Source organism: Pempheris klunzingeri, chromosome 3, assembly GCF_042242105.1.
Source record: "Pempheris klunzingeri isolate RE-2024b chromosome 3, fPemKlu1.hap1, whole genome shotgun sequence".
Classification (NCBI taxonomy): Eukaryota; Metazoa; Chordata; class Actinopteri; order Acropomatiformes; family Pempheridae; genus Pempheris; species Pempheris klunzingeri.
The window spans coordinates 18,007,192-18,027,416 of record NC_092014.1 but is presented as its reverse complement, the minus strand read 5'-3'; the positions used below and the strand labels follow the sequence as shown (position 1 = coordinate 18,027,416).

General features: G+C 41.3%; 1 protein-coding gene across 3 annotated transcripts in view; it reads left to right on the top strand.

Annotated features, from left to right (window-relative positions):
• The window catches only part of LOC139225604 (inactive rhomboid protein 2-like), a 35,166-nt gene extending 15,137 nt beyond the window's left edge, over positions 1-20,029 (top strand). For 2 of the 3 annotated variants that reach the window (XM_070856388.1, XM_070856389.1), the window contains exons 3-18: positions 421-572; positions 826-1,015; positions 1,810-2,031; positions 2,795-2,923; positions 3,253-3,362; positions 3,818-4,039; positions 4,379-4,490; positions 4,948-5,022; positions 5,491-5,652; positions 6,731-6,816; positions 6,943-7,006; positions 7,124-7,218; positions 7,358-7,433; positions 7,525-7,625; positions 8,207-8,360; positions 16,554-20,029. In XM_070856388.1, coding sequence (XP_070712489.1) covers positions 421-572; positions 826-1,015; positions 1,810-2,031; positions 2,795-2,923; positions 3,253-3,362; positions 3,818-4,039; positions 4,379-4,490; positions 4,948-5,022; positions 5,491-5,652; positions 6,731-6,816; positions 6,943-7,006; positions 7,124-7,218; positions 7,358-7,433; positions 7,525-7,625; positions 8,207-8,360; positions 16,554-16,985 — 2,382 coding nt within the window. In that variant the 3' untranslated portion in view covers positions 16,986-20,029. The remainder of the gene's footprint in view (positions 1-420; positions 573-825; positions 1,016-1,809; positions 2,032-2,794; positions 2,924-3,252; positions 3,363-3,817; positions 4,040-4,378; positions 4,491-4,947; positions 5,023-5,490; positions 5,653-6,730; positions 6,817-6,942; positions 7,007-7,123; positions 7,219-7,357; positions 7,434-7,524; positions 7,626-8,206; positions 8,361-16,553) is intronic. The other variant, XM_070856390.1, reaches the window with a different exon arrangement.
• The last annotated feature ends 196 nt before the right edge of the window (positions 20,030-20,225 follow it).

The following is a 20,225-nucleotide window of genomic DNA, read 5'->3' as shown; positions in this document are numbered from 1 at the left end:
TACATATATAGGTATTAAGAAACCAGGGAGAAGGAGTACCTTTTTAGCACCCGACCAGACCAAATATTGACTGAACACAGTGTCAACATTTAATGTCCATTTAATCCAAACTATGTCAATACTGGGATTCAGTCTTGTCACTAATATTGAATATTGTAGTGATTAAAATGTTTACTATAATTTGATAGTAATTTCATATGAGGTGCTGTCCATGTTCCCGAGGGTCCTGCAATAATTAACTGTGTTTTATTCTGCTAATTGGCCAGTTAAGTACTGTAGGCCTTGATAAACATCCAACACATGAACATCCAACATGATTAATATCTCAATTTTCCACTGCGTAAAGGCAATATTGATATATGTAATACCTGAACAGCAATTACTGTACTTAAACTTTTTTTTTTCCATTCCACTGGTCAGCCACTGCGACCGTCTCTGAAAAAAACCCAGAGTGGTCAAGCCAGCGGCTCTGTGTCAGAGAGCATGAGCGGAGCCGGAGATGGACGTTTCTTGGCCAGAGACAGAAGGGAGAAGTTTGGTAGACAAACGTCGCTCTCACAGAGCATCCGCAGGTAAGATGAAGAGTTTTGATGCTTGTGTTGCTCAACAATACGATGTATACATGAAAAGTCAGCAAGGCCATGAACCCATGAAAAAAACCAGCAAAGCATTCACAAACTGTATCATACACAAACGAAAGTGCTGTTCCCTTCAGGTCGTTCACCCTAAAGAGTCAAAAAGTTCATGTTATATTGTTGTTGTTTATGTGGCTTTACTGTGTGGCTCTTGACAATGAGGCCATCCTCTTCTTCCTGCACCTTTTAGGAATACAGCCCAGTGGTTTGGGGTGGGGGAAGACTGTGAGACCAAGCAGCAGGTATGGCACAGGAAGAGCCTGCGCCACTGCAGCCAGCGCTACGGCAAACTGAAGGCCCAGTATAGAGAGCCTGAGACGGCCACCAGCATCGACCAAGCCCTGGACTCTCCAGCGCCAGGCACACACAAGATGCCCAAGGTATTGTCCGCTCACAGAGACATATGGTCATTGTGTGCATTTAACCTACACACAAGCCATTAATTCATAACCTGATTAAGATTTTATTTGTTGAGAAACATCTTAATATCCTGCTCATGTTGCATAAATAGGCCAAAATATCCTTCCGTGAAAATTACACCGAAAGCAAGAAGAAACAGGACGAGCCACAACAGCCTCTACAGCATGGGGTCTTTCCACTGAGAATTTCCATTTTCACTCAGTTTCACAACCAACCAGCAAATAAAAAAAGTGTTTTTGCACCTGTATAAGTCGATATCGTGACACTTGCAGACTTCTCTGGAGGGACAGGAGCGAAGAGATTGTGAGGAGAAAATGTGTCTGGCTTTAGTAAAGTGGAGTGCTGAACGTTGACAGACTAGGACCATCTGTGCCCCAGATGAATCCTGTCACAGTCAGTGTCAGACAGCTCTACTCATCTGCTCATCATCCAATATTTTGTTTTAGTTTTGTTCTTTATCTTGTGCCCATCCTCACTTGCTTTTTTGACTGCATGTGTTCTGTATGTGGTGGCTGAGTGATGAGAATTTCCATCTGGCAGCATTGTTTTTTTTCCTCTTTTGCACACATAAGCATATAGCTGTTCTCTCTGAAGGAACAACTGCTTCTTCTTGAAAGTCAGTTTTCAGAGTACAGTGCATGTAAAATATAATGACTACAGCAGATGTTTAGTATGATTTGGGCATGTTTTTATGTTAATGTCATGGTATGTGTCAAATATTTGTCAGGTTAACTCTGACCTCTGGTTCTGGCAGATTGTGGATCCCCTGGCCCGGGGTCGAGCCTTTCGATGTCCAGATGAGATGGACAGTCGCTCCCCCAGGACGCCTCACGCCACCCAAGGCGGTCCCATTACTCCGGGTGTCACCTCACTCAGCTCCTTCACCAGCCAGCGCTCTGGGTACAGCCGCTTCCCCAGGCGTAAGAGGGAGTCAGTCGCCCGCATGAGCATCCGAGCTGCATCCAATCTGCTGAGGGTGGGTTCTGTGCATGTTTTTGTGTATGATGTATTCCACATAGAGAGTGGATTCTTGTTTTCCTTGTTCTTTCAGTCTTTTTATCTGCAGCAACCGCAACTTTTGCGGTTCACAATTGTGTTAATTCTGGTAATTTATTCAGTAAAAACCCGAAACAAACGTCTCTGAAATTTCTTTGGATTTTACTGTGTGGGATGGGAATCAAATTCAACTATTGTCAAGTAACATCTCATTCCACAATCTAAAATCCAGACTCAAAATTAATGCAAACATGAAAGCTGAATATTTATGTTCAAATACAAATAACACAAAGGGCACTTAGACTTTTGTATACCCATTTGTCACTGATTTAAATGTTCTAAATGTCAATAAATCTATTATCTATAGTTTAATGGGAAAAACTGAGGATGTGGGACACACAAATTGAAATATTTTTCTAATACCATTTTTAAGTGCAACAAATTGTGTCAAGAACCTGAGGGGTATGAAGAATTTCACATATCGCACCTTTACTCAGTGACGACCACAACCTATCAACCTTTAATATAATGTAATAACTAATATAATAAAAGTAATTGTTATACTATCTTGATTGTGTAACAATTGATTGTCCCTCAAATTGTATTTGAGCTTTTCAGTATCAGAATCAGGCAGGCAGCATACCTTTACTGTTTTTATTATTGTCCTATTTCTAAGTAGAGCTGATCTGATGTAAAAAATAACATTATGCTAACTTATTATGTGCTGCGTGTGTGTTGTTCAGGGTCGCAGCGGCATGGCAGGCTCCCTGACAGGTCGCAGTTTCCCCAAGAGAAGCTTTGTCAGGCCCAGCTGGATGGACGAGGACACAATTGACTCTGCAGACACGTCAGAGTCGCTCTTCTTCAGCAAGGTCGGCAACCACTATCTCTGTCTCCCTGTCAGCACCTTGGCAGAAAATTCTCTCTCTGCTTTGGTTTGCAATTTTTTTCCTCTTGCTACTTTTTCCTCCACTGTAGTATTAATTATTAATAATGAATACATGTGTATATATATATTTCTCAAACCTTCTATCACCTTCTGTATGTCAAACCTATTAAAATTTAGGAATGTTTGACAGATACAACTCGGAAGCTGTTCATCATCTCACTATGAGGCCTGTCTGCTCTATAATTATGGGTCTCCATTTTTTCTTCTCGCACTCCCTCTTCCTCTGTGACCTCCATTACTTCTCCTGAGTAGGTCGATGCCCATGATGAGTTGTACTCTATGGCTGATGATGTGTTTGAATCGCCTCCCATGTCTGCGTGTTTTGCTCCTAGTGAGCAGCCTGACCAGAAGTTCCCAAGCCTGTGAGTAAACACACTACCAAAAACACTTAAACACCTTTAGTCACTGAGCTGGAGTCACTGCTGCTTCTGTTCTCAGTGCTTGTATAAGAATAGTCAATAATCCGTATTTTGTCACACACAGAACCAGTGTTCCAGCTATTTATTATGGCATATATCAGAGCATCAGTGCTTTAAAATGTGATGTTGTTTATTGAATATGAAGGTTAAGGTCTGCCGAACAGATAGGACTGTTTGAAGTCAAAAAACGTCTTTATGTAGACTGTAACAAATGCAGAATTGGCATTGCTGACAAGCATTTAATTTTTACACATTCATTCTCTTCTCCTGCTTTATAAACCCCACTTTTTTGCCCCCTCCATCACTCTTGGCTCGTCCTCTCTCTCTCTCTCACCCCTTTTGCATTCCTTAAATCCATTTCTCTCCCCTCCCACTCACCTGCCTTCTCCCAACCCCAGTAGGGACGTATCTCGAACACCCAGAACACCAACAGTTACTGTGCAGGAAAAGGGCCATCCTCGTCGGGGTCGCCGCATCGCCTCCCAAGTGAAGCACTTTGCATTTGACAAACATAAGCGTCAGTACGGCATGGGCGTTGTGGGGAAGTGGCTGAACCGGCACTACCGACGCAGCCTGAGCAGCAACGTCCAGAAGCAGCTGGAGGACTTCCACAGCCACAGGTTGGGAATGAGTAGTCTCTTATGTGCAGTGACATACAAATTCAAATTAACTGGCATGTAGACTTCAGTCAGTGAGAGAAAACTAACCAGTGAAATCAGCTGCTTCATTGTTTTATCTGTTTTTTGGGCAAATTTACCAGTAAAAAATGTCATGAGACCTCTGGAGAGATGGTGAGGAGATGTATTCAAGTTACAGCAGTCTTTAAGAAGAGTTCAAAGCAGATGTATTGTTCATTAAAAACATTTTTCTCCCCTGTAACATGATGTTTGACATCAGGACTGGCATTATGTATTGGCTAGTCATTAGATTTTCACCTGATTCTCTGCTGTGTGTTTTAGGCCATACTTCACCTACTGGATCACATTTGTCCATATAGTAATCACTTTGCTGGCCTGTTGTACATATGGTTTTGCCCCTGTGGGGTTTGCACAGCATTCTACATCTGAACTGGTGAGTGAAGCTCAAACCTTTATGACTAAATCTGAAAAGGTTTGACATGATAAGTTGCATTTCAGCATACAGTATTTACTATAGTAAATAGTAGGACATAACACCCTGCTATCTTTAGCGCAAAAATGGCTTGTTATTGGCTTTTGTGAAACTGAGCATTGAAGCTGCCATGCTATTTGGGTGCACTTACGTAATCTGCTCAGTCAATACTGAAAAGCTGAAAGCATTAAATATTGAAAGCTGCATAAAAGTGATCTCATTTTTCTATCCTAACAAACACAATTTATCATACAAAAACATGCATTTAAAAAACAGAATGTATTAATTTGCTCAAATTGACTATCTCCAATATCATGAATGAGCATTAATCAGTGAATTTTAAATGTTTTGGTGCTTCTGTTGTGTTACACATTCAGCTGGTCAGTTGCCAACTGTGTCACTCTGTCGCCATCTGTAGGTGCTGAAGAACAAAGGCATTTATGAGAGTGTCAAGTATATCCAACAGGAGAACTTCTGGATTGGCCCCAGTTCTGTGAGTCTTTTGCTGGTCTCAGTTTCTCCAGTTCCAATGCTAAAATGAACACAGCCAGATACTGTAAAAGTGTAAAGTGCCATCAGAGATAGATAAGGGATATTCACTTTCTTCTGTAATTTCACAGTCTGGTGTAACATTGGCTGACAGCAAAGATTTTTTTGCTGTTTCTTTTGCTGTGTTACACCCTCCTCAGTTTATGACTTTCTCACTTTTTATAATTTCCTGTACTTCCTGTATGTCATATGCTGTTGATCTTGCCGAGCTCTAATCCTCATTGCTGCGTCTAGTAAATTCTCTAAAAATGTCAAACAAATGTCAAACTTTTGTCAAGACAGAAAACTTCTCCTACAACCAGGAATATTGCGTGTGAGGAATAGATTTAGCATTAGAATAGATGACTGTATATCACTTTACTATGTGTGATTGACACATTTGTGTATTCTAATGATTTCCTCCATTTTTCAGGATGATTTGATCCACCTGGGAGCCAAGTTCTCACCATGCATCCGCCAGGACACACAGATTGTCGGTCTGATCCAGAAAGCCAGAGACCTGGAGAGAGAGTCTGGCTGCTGTGTTCAGAATGACAACTCTGGATGTGTGCAGACCTTCAGGTCTGACTGCTCTGTAAGTAGCTCACCTTCCATCTCCATATTTAACTTGTCTGTCACCCTGATGTGGTTTGAGAAAGAAGTCAAGTGAAGATAGATCCAATAAACATACGCAAGAAATTGCGCTGACAAGGAATCCTTACACACAAAGTTACACACACCTACAGACAAGAAACGACATACGCTCCTAAACACATACGCATACGTGTGTTCATAACCTGTACACATATGATCACCGTTCTGTGCGTACTTCCTTACAGTTATTGCCATAAATTAGACTTTCCAACACATTCTTTCTTCTTTAAAGTAGAGCCCCAGACTGCTAATCCCACTCCTGCTGGATTTCTGACCCGCTGCAAAGCTTAAACTGCCCACTCCCCCAAGATTTGCCTCAGGTGTGATGGGACCCACAGGATCCCAGTCCCATCCCAGCCATCTAAAGCATAGCTGTCAGTAATACCGAAGCAAAATTACATTATCCTTCTCTGCATTTAAACATAACACTTTGATTTGATTTTTGTTGGTAGTTTGGGTACATTATTGCTCTGTTTGGTCATTACAAGCCACAGTATCTTTTATATTTATCTATGCCAACGTCAGTGAACATGCCCAGGTTCAGTCTCGTACACAGTCAATAAGAAGACTTACTTAGTGTCCGGTATATTCATGTGTTGTTTATTCTTGATAAACTGTCAAGACTGCCATCGTCTACTCACTCAAAAGGGAACTCATCTGTACAATCCTGAGAAAATCCTGCATCTTATTTTTTTGACCACCTGCTCCCACACGTCGTAAAGTGTCTGATGTACATGATGCACAATATGTCCACCTTAAATACACATCAATACAAAGCTCAAAAAGAAAGTGCAACAAGATGTATGTGTAGCAAATCACTTTTGTCAATAAGATGTGTAAATTGCTGGTGAGAAAGTGGAAGTAAATGGTGTTGGGTAGATTTACGTTGTTAACTGACATTTCTGTGTCTCGTGTTCTCAAGATGGTGTAACATGAATATACACAATGATTACTATTCCATTTATTTAATGAAATAAACACTTGACAACAACTGAATACTACAATTACTGTAAATGCAGGAGACGCTGGCCACGTTTATTAAATGGAACAATGAGCAGGTGGACATCCACAGGTCGTCTGGCTCTGTCTGTCATCAGGATCCCAGGTGAGAATCTGTGATAAAAAGTCATTTGTTGTCATGGACTTGAGAGTGAAGTAACTGCCAAAATTAGCTTGTCATTATGGATGAAATCTTTTCGAATCTTCTCTTGTCCTTGTGTGTTGTGACCAGAGTATGTGAAGAGCCCGCCTCTGCAGAGCCTCATACTTGGCCGGATAACATCACTCAGTGGCCGGTGAGGGGGCGCTGCCACTGATTTCCAAATCAATTTTCTACACTGCAAAATATTTAGTTTTGCAAAGGTTACTGCACAGTATGTATGTCTAATGGCTCTTTGCTTGTCCTTCTCCAGCTGTGTACGTATCCCAAGAAATGGAACCACACAGGCTACAGACACATGGACTGTAACATCAAGGGACGGCCCTGCTGCATAGGCACCAAGGGCAGGTGAGACTTGTGGGCTGATATTCTTCCTGCAATCACCTTGATCTACTGCCCCACTTTGTATTCATTCGCTTAAGTTCAATTTAATTTCACTGCTACGTCATCTGGAGAAAAAATTGACTTTTGCTTGTCCCTCCTGTAGATGTGAGATCACAACCAGAGAGTATTGCTCTTTCATGCATGGTTACTTCCATGAGGAGGCCACACTCTGCTCTCAGGTAGTGTTTTGTGCATGTGTTATGTGCGTGTGTGTGTCTGTTGGTGCATTGGTATCTTATTTATAAGCCCATACACTACTGTCTTGCACAGATCCATTGTCTGGATGATGTCTGCGGCCTGCTGCCCTTCCTGAACCCTGATATTCCTGATCAGTTCTACCGTCTTTGGCTCTCTCTCTTCCTCCATGCTGGGTATGCACCACACCCCACACAAACAAAGATGTAACCTCACCATTTTTTAACAAATTTAGATGAGATTCTCACTTTTGCTTGGTTTCTGTTTGTTTTCCTACACAGCTAATGTAAAATGCCTCATATTCAAGTATAGATGTTGCCACTGTAAAAGTAATAAAGTGATTAACTGCTAAATAGTGCTGAGAGACTGTTTTAATATGCTGTGACAACGCGTTAAGCCTATTATGCTGAGTCAATGAGCTGTTCAATCGTTTGCTGTGAATGATTACTAAGTGTGGTTTCATTATGTCAGCTTCCTTCAGGATTCAAACCTAATGAAATATTTCTAAATGAGGCCCAAGTACTCGAGAGCTTTTCATTCACGTGAATCCTGATACTCAGTGTTAATATGAGGCACATGGAAATCCTGCAGGTCTCAGTTCAAAACAAGCTAAGGGAAGCTTAAAGGGGAAAACGGCACATTTGACACAATGCACCGGTTGAAATGCCAGTGGACTGCACAGATGTGTCATCGTTAGACTTGTCTCTGTCTGTCTGTTTATGTGTGTGTGTGTGGATGTGTGTGCGCGTGCATGCAGGCTGTTACACTGCATGGTGTCAGTGGTGTTCCAGATGACCATACTGAGAGACCTGGAGAAGCTGGCAGGTTGGATCCGCATCTCCATCATTTATGTCCTCAGCGGTATCACTGGGAACCTTGCTTCGGCGCTCTTCCTGCCCTACAGAGCTGAGGTGAGTCCTTCACATGAGTGCATGCAGGCACAGATACGCACACATACAAATGAAGTGCATATTTCCCTTTGTTTTACCTATGTGTTTGTAGTAAACTAAAAGGTAACAGCTGACACATTTGGGTGTGTTTACATGTGGCTGCTGACAGCTGACAGCTTCACATAACATGAATACACATATTAGTATATTATTATTCACATAATATTATACTCAAGCACTTACACTTGACACACACATAAGCACACACTCACTCATTGGCACAGCCTAATACACACACGTCATACTGATCTCTGAGCTGCTCAAACGTCTGGGTGTGAGATATGGACCTGTGCTCCTAACTCCTAAATGAATTAAAGACCCAAATCTTTGGCTGTTGGGCTTGTTGCATTGTTCTCCTCCCTCCTTCTGTGCCACTGCTTTATTTGGACTTAATAGCTCCCAAATCTGGTCTGAATGTGCCACATGAGACCTGGACAGCCTTGTTGCTGCAATTTTTGATGATTCTACAAAATGTAACACCATTTTCACATTTCCATTCCATTCCTACAGTTTATTTGCCTGCTGCTCCCACTCAGCGGATAAGCTCAGCTTGGTTTAGCTCATTTACTGGAGGGGAGTTTCTCATACTGGGGATTATTATTGTAGACCCGACTGCCCCCATCTAGAGAGGTCTGGAGAGGGCACAGGAAACACTTCATGGTCTTCATGGGTTCCTGGAGAACCTGAGCTAAGGTCCACAACACATGAGAAAACTTTCCTGTTGCCCTGCTGCTGCACAGCTCATCGTATGTTGCAGGTTTTAGGCTACAAGTCAGTAATCGTCTCTCAGAAACTAAACTAACAGCCTGTGTTGACATTTACTAACACAGGCAGTAGTTTTTATGTTTTATAAGTCCATTGCTCCAACCTTTTTGGCAGATATTGGTTTTGCCACTGTCAATAGCAACCAATTAGTTAACAGGGCCGATAGCCACCAGTGAAAAGGCAACAGCTTTTTTACACAAAGATCCCACAATGTTGCCACAAAGAAGACTTGCCATTATGCCGGCTTTGCTTTTTTTACACTGAATAAAAGCAAAAGAGGTGTGACGTGCATGTTTGGTCCAGTTCTCACACACAAGATCAATTATGCTGGCGCACACCTGCCTTCACACCTGAAGGTTGAAGCTTCATATGTTTTATTTCTCACCATAGTTAATCCACTCCATGATGTCCTGTCAGCTGTGCTCATAGAAAATGAGGCAATCCTCTCGGTACACAAGATTAAGTGTTTATGTGTGTGTGTGAGTGTGTGTGTGCATATGAGAGATTGAGAGAGAGGTTGTTGAGTCAGCTGCAGCCAAATACTATCATGTTTTTAAAATTCTCTGACCAGTCGATGTTGCTCTAGTCTGTCTGTCTGTCTGTCTAAAACAAAGTAACTTAAATTAGACACAAGTTTTTTATTCCATACATACAGAGAAAACCCCTAAGTATGAACCAGGAGAACCACTGATATTTAGAACATATCAATATATATTATGAAGAATTTCTGAAAGCACCACAAGCCTGAAAATGTAATACTTAGGCAATACTTCTGTTCTTTTTTTGGTGTAAATTTACTCTAATCAGAGTATAGTGTTTTCTTATTTGAAGCCTAATGTTTGCAAAAAACAACATGTTGAGCTTGGAAAAGAACACAGTCTGGATCACCTACTTTTTGCTGGCACGTCTGTTCTCATCAGTGGGTCTCTGTAAAGCCCACTTTCCCCTTTAAGAGATTACCCTAATACTATTGTGTGGGTTGGCAAAGGCCACTGCTATGGTACCTAATGAACAAGATTACATTTATTCTTTTAAACAAAGACAATTGTTGCAAAGACTCGACTTGTCTGGCGTTTCTGCTGGTCTACACACCTTATTGAACACTATAGACATCAGGGCTCACCTGATGAGACATCTGCCATCTTCTTAATAAACCCCGTCATCTGATATTTGCGTGGTGTGACATGAGGTGGCTCTCAGTATGACGTGAGAGACAGAAATCCCACCATCCAGCTCTCCTTAGCACTGACCAGCTGATCGGTCTTCACACACCAGGAATAACCAGAGGAAGCACATGCAAGGCACAACACAGTAGGGTCAAGCCACTTAAGGAGGCAGTTTAAGTGGATTATCCTTTAACTGTTGAGATAAGGAGACCTTGTAGCCTGAGCATAAACGACTCAAACAACAGCTGTGACTGGAATAATGATTATTTTCACTAGTAAAGAATTGCGAAAGTACAGCAGCTTCAGTTTCTACCCCTAAAACTCTACAAAGAGACAAGCAACAACTTAACATCAGTTTCATTTACTCAAATAGTCAAATATCAGTTTCTGCGTGAGTAATTGTTATATGATTAAATGAATTGGTGGTCTCTCCACTAGACACAGATGTGAGGTAAGTCTTAACTAAAAACTAGGTAAAGCTGAAGTTAGTTATGTTTTTCAAATTGTCATAAATTACTTTTTAGCGATATATGTTGCAGTAAAGCCAAACTCTATTTGCTATCATTTTATTCATTTCTATTCATTTTGCATCTGTCTTATTGACAAATCTAATTATATCACAGTGTGAAAGGATACAATGGAGAAAATGATTGTATTGTATCAGTATAGTAGTTTAGTTTTTGGATCTTTTTTTTATTTTTTTAGGTCTTTAAACCTGTACTGTACTGCGGCCACCTGGAAGTGTCTGAATGATAATTGAATATTTTATTTTCGTGTCTGATCATTAACATGACCCATCCCTCAAGGAATTATTCAGACACTTTAACTAACCACATGTTAGTTAAAGTGTTAGTTAAACCCCACATCATCTAATGGCGCAATACATCAAAATCATCTAAACATGAATAACATAATCATAAACCTCCCACTAACAACACTTGAGGAGATATTCCAAATTGGAAACACGACAAATATACGAATATACAAACACATCCCCCCCAAGCACAAGACACAAAACGCAGATCCAAGCAAGACAAAAACTCTGTAAGTGGAGATTACACATGTGTTACTTGCCAGGAGGAATTAGGATGTGGAGGACAGTCGGCCGGTGTGGGAATACACTGGTTGGAGACGTGAGCTTGCGAGAGGCTGTGCTGGTGTTAGCTGAATTATCCCTGGTTGTATGTGACTTAGGTTCCTTCAGTGTATGAAATAAATACTCAAGTGCTTAACTTGTTCACACAAATAGTCTTTATTTGAAAATATTTGTTTTCATACTCTTGCTAAAAGTCATGGCATGTTGCCCCTGTACTTAAGAGACGTGGTTTGCCAAATACTCAACTGTGTTTACTGTCAGTGGCTGCAGTTACAACGCACAAGCCAGTTTTTTCTTCCCTCAGTATGTAATCAGTGCCATCGATGACTCTCACAGTATTTACACTGTCTGTATCATTCGCATCTTCAAGACAACATAAATGTGGTGTGCGGTTGACAGTCCCCGTAGTCAGCTCTCAGAAAGAAACTTTGTAGCATGCATAGCACCAAGCTTGATGGACCCGTGTCAAGAGCTTTCCACTCTTAGGGAGCAGATGCTGTGCTTTAGTATTGATCGTATTCATAATCAAGTGGGTTAGTAAAGTGGGTTTTTTTTTTAGCTTTTAGAAGCTTGTCAATGCCACCTGATGCATCACTTGACTGACTGAATGTGGACCCAAGTGTTGCACCTTCCCTAGAAGATTTACACACACACACACACACACACACACACACACACACACGTGTCAAGGAATTAAATCAAAATGATTTAGTGTGCAACAGTAAATCACCTCCAGTGGCCTACTGTCAGTTAGCAGAGATGTCGCCCCAGTTACTGCCCCGTTCTTTAAAGGGAGAGTATGTAACTTATTTTAGAAGAATTTTTTTATTCGTTGAAATTCTCACAACAGCCTGAAATTGAAATTGTTTGATTAAAGAAAAAAGAAAATCAAGTGTCTGTGGCTCTCACTGGCCTGTAAGCCCATCCACTCATTTCTTTAGGCCTGTTTGAAATAATTGGAGAGCCGACCTGCCTGTGTGCGCTCTGCCAGGGCACACGTGCATAACCACAGTCTTCCACAGGGCTAAAGCCATTGAGCTCGTCAAGGCCATGGATGTATTATAGAGCCATGATCCAGACAGAAAAGTGAAGCCAAAATTTGAGTCACAGCAACAGACTGTTGTGAAATAAGCACCACAAAGCCACCACCCTCTGAGCCGAAGAACAAATGAGTGCCGCAGCTTTCAAACTTGTGTACCGCCACAGACTCTTGTTTATTGAGCTAAACACACATCCATGGAACTAACCAGTTAGCACAAAGCACTGTGTCTGAGCTGAGTGAGCAGTAATCATGAGCTGAAGGCACAAGTTTATGACAGCTGTTTTGCTTGTCTTTATATGACTGTTTTTTTGAGGCTATAGGAAGCCTGGCTTCCTCAATAAAATAATAATAACAAAAAATATATACATTTTTCCTGCAAATGTGTCTTGAACTGAGTTTTTGTCATCACTACCTGGCTTCTCGATGGGAAAAAAAAAAACGTGAAAGTGTCAGCCAATCAGATTGAAGCTGGGCTCATCATTGAATGGCCAATTCATCATCCGCATCCAACACTTGCGGAGCATCTGGCATCAGCGACTCCATTCACCAGTATGTCAAAGATAATTCAGAATGACAGTATAGAGAGCATTGCTCATGTTATTCAGGATGAAATAGACAAAGAAATATCAGGAGCACCAGTCATCGCAGTCGAGGTGGATGGCAGACACATCAGTGCCAGTGGACTGTCATAGTCCACTACATTGATGACAGCGGGATGGTATGTGAGTGATTTCTCCGTTGCTCTGAGATTAGCCTCAACAGAGATGCTGAAGCTACATCTGCTGTGGTGATTGCGCACCATTGACAAGCATTTCCAACATAACTTGATTCATTCTCGTTGTCTGTGAAAGGAAACACTACAGATAGCTCAATATTTCAATAGAATCAAAATTGCTTTATAATTGCCATCATATGGTGACATAATCTCCATGGCAAGCTGACTGGTTTCCTCTGCAAAACTCATCATGCACCGCCACTGATGACTGTGGCATTTAACAGAGTTGTTTATTTGAACGAGCAAGAGACCAGAATGAGAGATCCATGGCGGTGGTGACTGGTCTTTTCATCACTATGGTGGCCTCCAACAGTAACATTAGTCAGGCAGCGTGTCCCTCTGTTGTGGGGGAGAGCTTTGGAAGGAAGCCTGAAGGGAGGGGATGGAATATTTTCAGATGCATACTTTCAAAATCTAGCAACTGTCGCTAGTTTCTCTGTTCCTGCAGACTTTAACCTCTGTCCCACAACTTTTGATATCAGCCAGTGAGTGACCGTTGTGCATGTTAGGAACGTGTCAGCCAGGAGTGTGTGGGTGGAGCACTATGCCACGCTCCTTTTCTCTTTGTGGGAGTTTAATGTCTTGACAGATTAGCCATCTGTCTCTGACCAGGCCAAGCCTCCAAACTCAGCCCTGACGTCACTCTAATCTGCTCACCTTTACTGCCTGACCCAGGGCTCGTACTGCAGTTCCTTCACAGACAGAGATGTAAAACTGAGACTGAGTGCGGACAGCTAAAACTGCATTGGTAGTCTGCATGAACATCTTCATCAGGTCTCAGCACAGTCAGAGCCACGGAGCCAGACTAGATCAAAATGTCCCCAAAACTGTAATCATTGCAGTATTTCTGTTTTAATATCAAGAACAATTTGTAAAATTGAGGGATGTTTGTGAGTTATTATCACACATTCATTAATTAACCAGTAGGACACAGTTTCCCCAATTCAGGATTAGGTCAAGGTCGAGCAATGGTCACGATGAGTCAGGTATTTAATTTGTAATTGTTACCTAAAATACTGTCTCTGTAACTTGTTTCCGAGATTTAGTGAGCAGGTTGAAGTCCAACTCAAAGTAAAAGGCTTTTTTGTCTGCCACAGAGCCTGTCTGCTCTGTGTGTTCTCCTTTGAGGAAAAAAAAATAAAAACCAAAATGGAGAAATTCATATTTTTTTTAGTTTTATGATGGTTAGACAGATAATTAGCTGCTCATCTGCAGCACACAGCAAATGTCACTTAAGACCACTTAGATGCTTCTGTTGTGCTTATTCTTCTATACAACTGCTAACAATACGCTGTCTGCCCATGACATGTTTGTTTACTTTGTCTCTCGCTCTTAAGGTGTCACAACAGCTATGATACAGTACTGATTAACTCAAGGACCAATGTGACACATTTGAACTCAAACCCATACGACGTATGTATGTATAATCTACCAAATAAAATAAACAGGTACTCGCTGTTCAGAATACAAATTGCTGTCATTTGAAGTAAAAACCAATGATTAACATTGCTGTCATCTAATGTGAAGCCTATCATAGACCGCTGACATTACAGCTTTATGCAAGATTTGAGTGGCTGTATTGAAATAAGGTCTCCATCTACATCGATGAACACCAGTAAGCAGGATGTACAGTGGGGCAAAAACGTGTTTAGTCAGCCACCAATTGTGCAAGTTCTCCCACTTAAAAAGATGAGAGAGGCCTGTAATTTTCATCATAGGTACACTTCAACTATGAGAGACAAAATGAGAAAAAAAAATCCAGAAAATCACATTGTCTGATTTTTAAAGAATTTATTTGCAAATTATGGTGGAAAATAAGTATTTGGTCAATAACAAAAGTTCATCTCAATACTTTGTTATATACCCTTTGTTGGCAATGACAGAGGTCAAACGTTTTCTGTAAGTCTTCACAAGGTTTTCACACACTGTTGCTGGTATTTTGGCCCATTCCTCCATGCAGATCTCCTCTAGAGCAGTGATGTTTTGGGGCTGTTGCCGGGCAACACGGACTTTCAACTCCCTCCAAAGATTTTCTATGGGGCTGAGATCTGGAGACTGGCTAGGCCACTCCAGGACCTTGAAATGCTTCTTACGAAGCCACTCCTTCGTTGCCCGGGCGGTGTGTTTGGGATCATTGTCATGCTGAAAGACCCAGCCACGTTTCATCTTCAATGCCCTTGCTGATGGAAGGAGGTTTTCACTCAAAATCTCACGATACATGGCCCCATTCATTCTTTCCTTTACATGGATCAGTCGTCCTGGTCCCTTTGCAGAAAAACAGCCCCAAAGCATGATGTTTCCACCCCCATGCTTCACAGTAGGTATGGTGTTCTTTGGATGCAACTCAGCATTCTTTCTCCTCCAAACACAACAAGTTGAGTTTTTACCAAAAAGTTCTATTTTGGTTTCATCTGACCATATGACAGTCTCCCAATCCTCTTCTGGATCATCCAAATGCTCTCTAGCAATGTTCAGACGGGCCTGGACATGTACTGGCTTAAGCAGGGGGACATGTCTGGCACTGCAGGATTTGAGTCCCTGGCGGCGTAGTGTGTTACTGATGGTAGTCTTTGTTACTTTGGTCCCAGCTCCTTGCAGGTCATTCACTAGGTCCCCCCGTGTGGTTCTGGGATTTTTGCTCACCGTTCTTGTGATCATTTTGACCCCACGGGGTGAGATCTTGCGTGGAGCCCCAGATCGAGAGAGATTATCAGTGGTCTTGTATGTCTTCCATTTTCTAATAATTGCTCCAACAGTTGATTTCTTCACACCAAGCTGCTTACCTATTGCAGATTCAGTCTTCCCAGCCTGGTGCAGGTCTACAATTTTGTTTCTGGTGTCCTTTGACAGCTCTTTGGTCTTGGCCATAGTGGAGTTTGGAGTGTGACTGTTTGAGGTTGTGGACAGGTGTCTTTTATACTGATAACGAGTTCAAACAGGTGCCATTAATACAGGTAATGAGTGGAGGACAGAGGAGCCTCTTAAAGAAGAAGTTACAGGTCTGTGAGAGCCAGAAATCTTGCTTGTTTGTAGGTGACCAAATACTTATTTTACCAAGGAATTTACTAATTAATTCATTAAAAATCCTACAATGTGTTTTCCTGGATTCTTTCCCCTCATTCTGTCTCTCATAGTTGAAGTATACCTATGATGAAAATTACAGGTCCAGTGCTCAGTCATACATGTGGGGGCTATTTTCTGTGTAAGTGGGAATACAGAAGAACTGCCCCTGGCTTCCTGTTGTTGTGATGGTTTAAAATTTAATTAATGGATAATCTGCAACTTGTCTTTTTTTCTCTCTGCCCTCCAGGTGGGTCCAGCAGGGTCTCAGTTTGGACTCCTTGCTTGCCTGTTCGTTGAGCTCTTTCAAGGTTGGCAGATGCTGCAGAAGCCATGGAAGGCCTTTCTCAAACTGTCCTGCATCGTCCTCTTCCTCTTCCTGTGCGGCCTCCTGCCATGGATCGACAACATCGCCCATATCTTTGGTTTCCTCAGTGGCATGCTGCTCTCCTTTGCCATCCTGCCCTACGTCACCTTTGGGACTTTTGACAAGTACCGGAAACGTGTCCTCATTGCTGTCTCACTGGTGGCCTACTTAGGGCTGTTCTCTTCCCTCATCGTTTGGTTTTATATTTACCCGATTAACTGGCACTGGCTGGAGCACCTCACCTGCCTGCCCTTCACAAGCAAGTTCTGTGAAAAGTACGATATCGACCACAATATTAACGACGTGGTGCACTAATCTCAAGTCTGCTGATGACGTCAACGATGACCACTGATCCAGTATTTTCTAGCCAATGACCAGGTCAGTTGTTTCCAGCTCAGCTCAGTGGCCTTTTAAGAATGTGGCAATCATCTTTTTTTATTATTCACTCATCAGAGGATCTGATCAAAAGTCCATGTGAGCAGAACCCAATCTGTCCCTCTTACTTCTGGAAAACATTACTCAACCCTTTTAATCCTCCATCAAGTCTGGCACTATCTAGCATGTTAATTTGCTAATGGGCTAGCAGATCCTCAGAATGGAAGGACAGGAAAAGATCTTCAGGATGCCAAAACAGCGTAGAACTGGGTGGACCTCAAGAAAAAGATCTACAGAGTGAGAGACTCTCTGGTTCCCTGAGTTCATGAAAAGTCGCATCAGTCTGACAAAGCCAAATGAAAGAAGACATGGGCCTCTCTGGGCTACGGTCACTTCTCCCTTTAAACTCAATGGACGACAAACAGGAAGACTGATGCCTTAGTGGGTCATCGGGTATCTTGAGATATACATCAGCTTCCTCCTGCAACTAATACTTGTTTTCAGTAACAGTGGATTTAACACTACAAAAGATCTTTCAGTTTGTGCCCAGCGAAATGCTTTCAGAGTTAATGTTTGTTTGTATCTTGGCTCTTTTCTACAAATGCACTTGGTGTGTCAGTGGTCTTCGGAGCAGTGACATGTTATGCTAAAGGTAATGCGTTCCAACTGTGCAGCAGGATTAGTTAAAGTGAAATATCAGCGATCAACTAAGGCAAGGTTTCTATCCAAAGATCACAAGTTGCCTTAAACAGACTATGCCATTTTACAAAGATGCCTCATTTTACTTTTGCATACTGCTTGTGATCGACTTGCTGAACGCTGATGATCTGACCGTAACCTACCAAAGCAACTTTGTGTGCTGCTTTTACACGTGTGTGTATGCATGTTGTTTGTCACAATCACTTGTCACTGCCACAGACAAGCTCTCAGTCAAGCTCTACTTGTAATGCCTCAGATTTAGTCATATACGTCCGAAACACAGTGGTGCCTAAACCATTTTGTAGATTTAGTCTGAAAAAAAATCCTGAAAATAATATTTATTCTTGAAGTAGTTGTCTGAACGGGCATTTTTGTCAGATCAAAGCAAGTTTTGTACTGTATTTTTTGACTCGTAAGGTCATAGGATCACAAGACGTCATTTATGTTTCACCTGAGCCTTAATATGTGTGTGAAATATATCGTAAAAGGCTTTGTTTTTACCATTTACTCCTGTTAATACGCTACTTGACAATGCAAGAAAGATGATTTTAACTGTTTCAAACAGAGGTGTTGCCACAGACATACAGTACAGCAGGATTCTCCTCAAACAGACACCGTCAAAAGCTTTTGTTTTGTTTTTTTTACCCATGTGTTTTCGTCTGGACCCAAGCAGCTGGTTTCTTGTTCTGCTAGGTCCCTGACAATATGATGTGTGTAATAATGTGATTTCAGAAGTCCTCACACCTGAAGCGAAACATTTCCCTACAGGCTTTTTCTTGGGTCCAGTTTGTTGTTGTTCGTGATTCTGGTCCCAGCTGTTGGGAAAGCCACAGAAACCGACTGTTGTGTGGAGGATCATGGGACTTACCGAGTGAGTTTGGAGTTTTTCTGTGGGTCTAGATTCACTGATCGTCTGGTGTAGCTGGAAAAAGATGCAGAATAGGTTATATTTTGTACAACTCTAATAATTTAATCAGTTTCAACACCATCATATTTATATTGTGAAGGTCATCTGTTTCAAGACACAGCACTCTGCCACAGCAAGTGGCCAGAGTGAGGCAGTGATATGAAATCCTTTGACATGTGAGTGTTTGATCAGAACAGCAGCAACACACAGCTTCAGTCTGGACTGTTTGCAGCTACACTGCTGGGCTTTTTGTATTGGGACCAAATAATTTCACCCTTTTCTATTTATTTGAATAAAAAAAAAGGAACATTTCAATTGAACTTCAGGTCCTGGTACTGTTAGTTCTGTTTTGCTTCTGTTTTTTATGTGAAAATCTATGTGTGTTAAAGCAGTTATGTCAAAATAAATGCCACTCTAGTAATAATAAGGTGCTTCAGTGAGAAGTTTAATTTCATGTCAGGCCCATGGCACTACGCCAGCGAGGGCTTTGACCTGAATAGAGAGGTTGGACTTCTATGTTAAAGTGAGAATAACTGTAATGTATATCTTGATGGATCTATTCTAATGTTGTGAATTCAACAATGAGCACAAATCCTCAATTCCCATCTCTAACAGAACTATTCAAACCCTGCAATATGATCAGAAGCTCCTGAACAGCTACTAAATATACAGTGAGATTGTTTTATTTAAATGACTATTGCTGATATGTTGTAAATGAAAACAGCTAAAAGCAGACATGCTAGAAAATAGAACATTTATTAAGACAATGAGACAATGACAATTAAGACAAAAACATTGTAAAAAACATTTGTCTTGATTCAAGACTTTGGGAGGCAGAGGTGGTGATTGTCTACAAGGGAGCAAACTATTAGGGAGACAGTTTGAAAGCACATATATTTGGTATATCTAAATATTCTCAGCATAGTCAGTTCTATGAAGGGCTACATGTTGCTCTTTAAAAATACATCACATACTGTACACAGCTAACATACTTTCAGAGCACGTTTACAATGCTGCCGCAGACAAGTTAACATTCAGTGATGGAGACAGACGGGACCACTCAATATAACACAACAGACAAGTCAAAACTTTGACTTATCATCTGATGTCAGATATTTCTCCCTTTGTACTTTTTTTCTGTAGTCCTTAACTGTTTACTTTGGCATGTTCCTGTATAGTTGTACTATATCGTAGTTACACAAAGCGTAAGAGAAGCAGTAATCTAATGCTGCTGTGAAAGGCAAACTCCACAAATAATGGGCAGTACAGCTTTTACTGACTGAAAATAGTCCTTTCTGGTTTCATAAAGAGCCAGAAACCACGTTGGATTGGTTAGATAATTAAAAAAAAAAAATCGGGCAATAAAGGAAACAAGGCAGCTGCGTTCTATTGAATGCAATAATAAATGTATCAAAATAAAAATAAAATTGTTTTTTTATACAAAAAACAAATTGTATTATATTCATTGAGGATGTTACTCTAATGATTTGGATTTCCTGTTTAACTCGCATTAAACTACAGGTCTTTGTATTTGTGGTTTCTGACCACTTTTCCATCCAGCTGCTGCTAGCAGC